Source organism: Melanostigma gelatinosum, assembly GCF_949748355.1.
Source record: "Melanostigma gelatinosum genome assembly, chromosome: 3".
In the NCBI taxonomy this organism is placed as follows: Eukaryota; Metazoa; Chordata; class Actinopteri; order Perciformes; family Zoarcidae; genus Melanostigma; species Melanostigma gelatinosum.
Window position 1 is genome coordinate 12487897 of NC_136636.1, and position 6032 is coordinate 12493928.

The following is a 6032-nucleotide window of genomic DNA, read 5'->3' on the forward strand; positions in this document are numbered from 1 at the left end:
CCCTCATTTTCCCCCTTAAGTGGAGAAAAATAGTTATGTAATTCAGATATATAAGTCCTTTGAGTCTAATAGGATGACTAACTGTCCAGGTACACTGTTGAGGAGGTTTGTGGCAGCAATGGGAGACATAAACGACACCCCCGTTTAGCAGCAGCAGTGGTACGGTCTGGCTTTATCTCAATGTTTTGGGACGACCTGGACTTTCCTAGAGTGACCTCATTGGTCCGAGGACAGGGGTGGCGTGGGATCAGGGTTAGAGAGAGATTAACCGCATGGAGGCCTATAAAGCGTCAGTGTAATCCGCACACTGGAGACAAATTCAGAGCAACAACTAATCTACAAACAACCTTTTGTGGTTGCAGCTCGCAGTGTTTTGGACCACACAAACCCGATTAAACTGAGATCTTCTCTCATTTTTGATTTGAAAGACAAGAAAACTATTTTACTTGTGACTAATCTTCTTCATCATCAGCAACTCAAAGGTGTAAAAGGGAAAAATCATGAAGAAGGGAAAGGTATGTTTTTAACTTTCTGGCTTTAAAGGTATACCACAGCTTTGTAATACATATATATATATATATAGTGATTGTTTACAAAGAACAATTACATTTTAATACAATTTTCTAAGTTTGTTTGGCACAAATTATAAAGTCGTGGCTTTGAGTCGGGATAGTGGAGATATGATTAGTCTGTTTCAACCGAATAACGACGTACTGTGTGTGAAAGAGCTCATATAAAGAGCTAGAGTGTTATCTATGCCGGCTATGGAAACATGGAGGCCCATCACATCCATCCTAATCCTTTGAACTGGAGGCTGTTTTGTGGACAAATCCGTGATCGAAAATTGTGTGCCGGAAGCTTTAACAGTAAAATCAAAATGTGTGATAGACTTAAGCAGTTAAACAATAAGGTGAAAGCAAAGTCAGCACTGTGCTGGTTCGTGAGAGTACACACATTTATTTTGAACTGCACAGTGAACACAAAGACCGTTATGCTTATCATGCATCTGATTCAAAATTGTAATGAACCTACAAAGTGTATTTCCACGCCAGCAGGTGTGTGATGCTCACGAGCCCCCCAGCTATCAGGAGGCGACTGCAGGTAAAAAACTGATCTCTTTACTCACGTCCACCACTTACGACATACAGTATATGCATGTTTGAGTCAAAGTATTCTTCTTTTATTATCATTACATTTGTCGTTTCATTTCCAATTTGTAATCTTGACTATATGACCCTGACATCATGGCACTTGTTTAAGTTGAAAAGTTGTGAGAAGTTAGTAGAAGTAGAAGTCAAACCTGCCTTGTAGGGACTTAATATGTCCGACTAATGCTGCAGTATCATTTTAAAGGACCATATGTGAATACTTGCTACAAAGATAAACCCTCCCGTGTCTCCTCCTTACCTCGTTCTTCAGGCTATGGGGAGATGGAGGCCCAGTTTGCGTGGGACGACAAGAACATCCGGCGGACCTTCATCCGGAAGGTAAACGTGTGACACCAGTACAGAACCAACATCACAGCTGCTCTTCCATTGCTCCGATACTATGTGTGCGTGTGTCTTCCTGCAGGTCTACGCCATTCTCATGGTTCAGCTGCTAGTGACCGTGGCAATTGTTGCTCTCTTCTCATTTTGGTAACGACTCTTTCGGTAACTCAAAAGTTTTACTTTCCACCACTTTGATTAATGTATGAATTGAATCCAGATATTTCTTTGGTCTCTACAGTGCACCCGTGAGGTTTTATATCCAGACTCATCCAAGCTTGTACATGGCGTCTTAGTAAGTGAAAACACAACTGACATTATAGTCTTCTCTATGACCTTATTTACCAAGCTTCATCATCTTCATCTTCCCTTTTCCTGACAGTCTTGTGTTCTTTGCCACCTACATCGCTCTGACCTGCTGTGGAGAGCTGAGGTAACATAAAGTACCTGACAACCCAAACATTAATCAAAGCGCACACACAATGTGTGGATGTGCATTCGCAAATGAAAGTGGCTTTTCTTTTTTTTTTCGACCAAAACAGGAGGCAGTTTCCTTGGAATATCATTTTGTTAGTTCTCTTTGTGAGTATTCCTCATCATGAAAACAGAATACGTTCTTCTTTACGCACACACTCAACACAACTGTGGTAGTAATCTTCCCTTTTCCCCTCAGACTTTGAGCATGGCCTTCATGATGGGGTTTGTGTCGAGGTAAATATCGTCGATGTCGGCGTGTGTGTGTGTGTGTGTGTGTGTACGTGCGTGTCTCATCCGAGGCTTTCCAGAGTAAAACGACTCCTTCTCTTCCTCCAGCTTTTACAACACCAAATCAGTGGTTCTGTGTCTGGGGATCACATCTCTGGTGTGTCTTTCCGTCACCATCTTCAGCTTCCAGACTAAGGTGAGACGCAACTGCTTCAACTACACTTCCAACTGCTGTCAGGCGACCAAACAAGTGAAATAAATCCACCATCCGTTTATTCTCTCTCTCACCTGCTGCAGATTGACGTCACGTCCTGTCAGGGAGTGCTGTTCTCTCTGTGCATGGCCATGCTTCTCTGTGCCATCACCTTCTCCATCGTCGTCCCTTTTGGATACGTAAGTTCACCTTTCGAGAGGAAGTCTGACGCAGCTGTGATTTGTGACGAGTTAAACACCAGTTTGCAGGTCCTGCTGGCTGTACGTGAGCGTTACTGAGCAGGGATTAGCCTCACGGATGATCTGCTCTGTTTTTCTTAACTTAGCATCCGGCTGTCCTTCTTAACGGTGTTTTGTAACGCTTTTATTGTGCACCGCAGGTTCCCTGGTTACATGCCCTTTATGCCGTGCTCGGAGCCATCGTTTTTACTCTGGTAAGAATCACATTATGAAAACCTCATTATTGTCCATCGGATGTTTCTACTATTACTTATCTACTCTCCTTGTTTCCTCCAGTTCCTAGCCTTTGACACCCAGTTGTTGTTAGGAAACAAGCGCTACACGATAAATCCGGAGGAATACGTTTTTGCCACGCTCAGCCTCTACCTGGACATCATCTACCTGTTCAGCTTCCTGCTACAGATCATGGGAGGAGGCCGCGAGTAAAGCATCTCTCCTCTGCTTTTCCCCCTAGAATGTATATTCACACTGTATATAATATATACAGTCTGACATATACAATATGACAGACATATTATGTCTCTCAGCTCAACTCTTAAACTCAACAATCAACTTGGATTTATTTGCCTCATGAACAAGATGACATCAGGGCATTACGTTTCTTCATGAACCACTATTTTAAAGGTTTTATTTCCTAATCTGCACTTTTAGGTTGAGTTTGCTTTAACAACTGTTTCACAAGCTATGTACAGGAGACACTGTTTGTTTTTATACTGCTTTTAATGCACATTATCATAGATGAGAAGTTTGAAGATTTACTGTATGTGTCTATGATATTTCAGTATAGTTTAGCATGGGTGGTGTTGTGGGGGAAACACTGTTTGAGTGAAACCTGAAGGATTTCAACTTAGACTTTTAAAGATAAGATGCAACACCAACCACAAAGGGAAAATGTGTGTGTGTGTGTGTGTGTGTGTGTGTGTGTGTGTGTGTGTGTGTGTGTGTGTGTGTGTGGCATCAGATACACTTCAACAACATACTTTAGTTACTAGACATCAGTTGCAATTTATATTGTAACTCTAATGTGGCCTTTGTGATGCGATAGAAAACAATGTAAACAGGTTGATGATGAGAACACGAGTGTTAGAAACGTTCTAACTGTACAGTGACCAAAACACATCGCATGTTGAGATTGTTTTTCTAAGAACAATGAGCTGTGTCCGTTTGATTCTGGAAATATTAAAATAAAAGTGAAAAGTTCTGTGTCTTAAATGTGTAAGATGATGAGCGGTGGTAATTATGATTAAGTGTAATAATAGGATTTACGGATAATTTCCTGCGGCTCAAGTAACCTGTATCGTAAAGAAAAAAGTAACGCCTGCACACTACTGCATGCCACAGTTGTATTGACTTCATCCACAGTAGAACAGTAATTCAAAAACCATACTTCCACATATCAAATATATGTTCTTTACCAAGTAACCTGAATCCTCATAAACAGCCCTGACACTATACTTCTACCACTCCTCTAGTACAATGTGGTAACTACAGTCACCTTCCGTGTTAGCCCTCCACACACACCTCTAATCATCACACTGACATCTATACTGGGCGCTGATGAATCATCGTAGAGCTTCAGCGATCACTGCTGTATCACATAACTTTGCTGAGGATTGGATCTCAGCCTTCACCCAGCGTGGACGGGATGACGGCGGAGTGTTACAAACACAAACACTCAGCTCCACTGCCTCAGTAAATGTGGAAAGCTCCATGTCAACATGGACTGCAGTCCACACTGTCCTCCAGCCTGTGTGCAAACATGTAGTGTGATATATATATATATATATATATATATATATATATATATATATATATATATATATATATATATATATATAGATAGATAGCTCCAGGTAGCTTATTTATTAGGAGAAAGGAAAATGTGTGCATCGCGATAACATATGAAGATATGAATAAGGGACCATTTCATGGTTGTCCTAAAAAGCTATTATTCAAATGTTCCTCCAAAGCTGGACAAAGAGGTGACTTGCCAACATCGACTGCTTATATCAAGCTTTTTTTAACGATGATTAAGTACTGGGAACCCATCATCTTTAAAAACACACACACACACACACGTCACACACACACCAATGGTCACAGCTCCTATGGATTTATATAAGTTACTAAAACTATTGTTTAAAGAGGTAGAACTACTTGATCTGCGTTCACAAATAACTACAGACCAAACAAACATGCACAGACACACTCAACCTTATTATTTCCACTTACTTTCTGTCAAGAATTCATGCAACTTGCCAAGATAAATCCTACATATTTTGTGTCTGGTGCAAACACACCTCACACATCAAGTTAGATGTCTTCACAGTGTACCGGTATACTTCACAAAGGCAAACTTCACCAGCACCTGCACTGTGATTAATAAATGACTTCAAAATGTGATCTATGCACACTGGTAAATCACTGCAGCACCGTGCAGTAGGCTCAATCTGTTGGTGAATTTCTTTGATAAATCATAACAATTTATCAAATCTAAATTACTGTAAAGTTACTTAACCTGGCATCTGTACCATCTTCAGGCTAGCATCTGTACCATCTTCAGGCTAGCATTAGCTTTCCAATTAAATTAGCCCAAAGAAAACAAGCAAGCTGTCTTACCTTAAGAGTTGTGTATCTGGTCTTCCTCTCCATGCAGCTCCACCACATAATGTTACAAATATCCAGGGCACAGCTCATCTTTTTGTTGTGATAGTTCATTCCTTCAGCCACAACTTGGAGAAGGAGTGCTCACAGTCGTACACAAGTGAGTTGCTTGTTTCTTTAGGGGGCAGCTGTCACATTAGCAGGATTAGTTTAGCAGCTATTGTAATGCTACTTTTCTCACACGGTCTCGCTGTTTTCTTCCCCCGATTTGGCCTCAAAAGCTGTGCTTTCGGCGTCTTCTTTGGTATTATTGCTGTAGTTGTTTGTTACTTACGTTTCTTTTCTTCTGAAAAAGTTTTCAAGTTTCCCTAATCAGTAATAAACCGGTAGGAGCAGTGTTCATTACGCCATGTTTGTGCAGCAGCGCCCCCGTGTGGCGGGGAGCGCTACTCAGAATAGCACAATAATATCATGCGAGAGCTAAAGTCTTTAGTTTTCTGCATAGAGTATCAGCACAGCTCTTTTTTTAACCCAGTGCAGTGGCCAGATTTGATAGATAACAGCATGTGAGCGGACACATGCCTCTCTGTCACATACTTGAGAATAAGCACTCATCTGTAGTGTCAAATAAATTATTTATATCAATCTGGAAAATAACACATTGTTTTGAAATTGGGCTTTCCAAATTAATCATTATATTTTTATTATTTCAAAAATTTGTAAATTTCTGTGATATTTATATTATTGATAAAAGAATGTCACTTTGCATTTACCTTTTGTCGA

General features: G+C 40.6%; 1 protein-coding gene across 1 annotated transcript; it reads left to right on the plus strand.

Annotated features, from left to right (window-relative positions):
- Nucleotides 1–500: 500 nt before the first annotated feature.
- faim2b (Fas apoptotic inhibitory molecule 2b) lies at nucleotides 501–3071 on the plus strand (the record flags this gene model as incomplete). The annotated part of the gene is made up of 12 exons (XM_079265783.1): nucleotides 501–515; nucleotides 1053–1101; nucleotides 1420–1487; nucleotides 1573–1637; nucleotides 1729–1782; nucleotides 1870–1920; nucleotides 2030–2069; nucleotides 2161–2198; nucleotides 2301–2388; nucleotides 2490–2585; nucleotides 2786–2839; nucleotides 2922–3071. The coding sequence occupies 12 exons, from the start codon at nucleotides 501–503 to the stop codon at nucleotides 3069–3071; spliced, it is 768 nt and encodes a 255-aa protein (XP_079121909.1).
- Between the last annotated feature and the right edge of the window lie 2961 nt (nucleotides 3072–6032).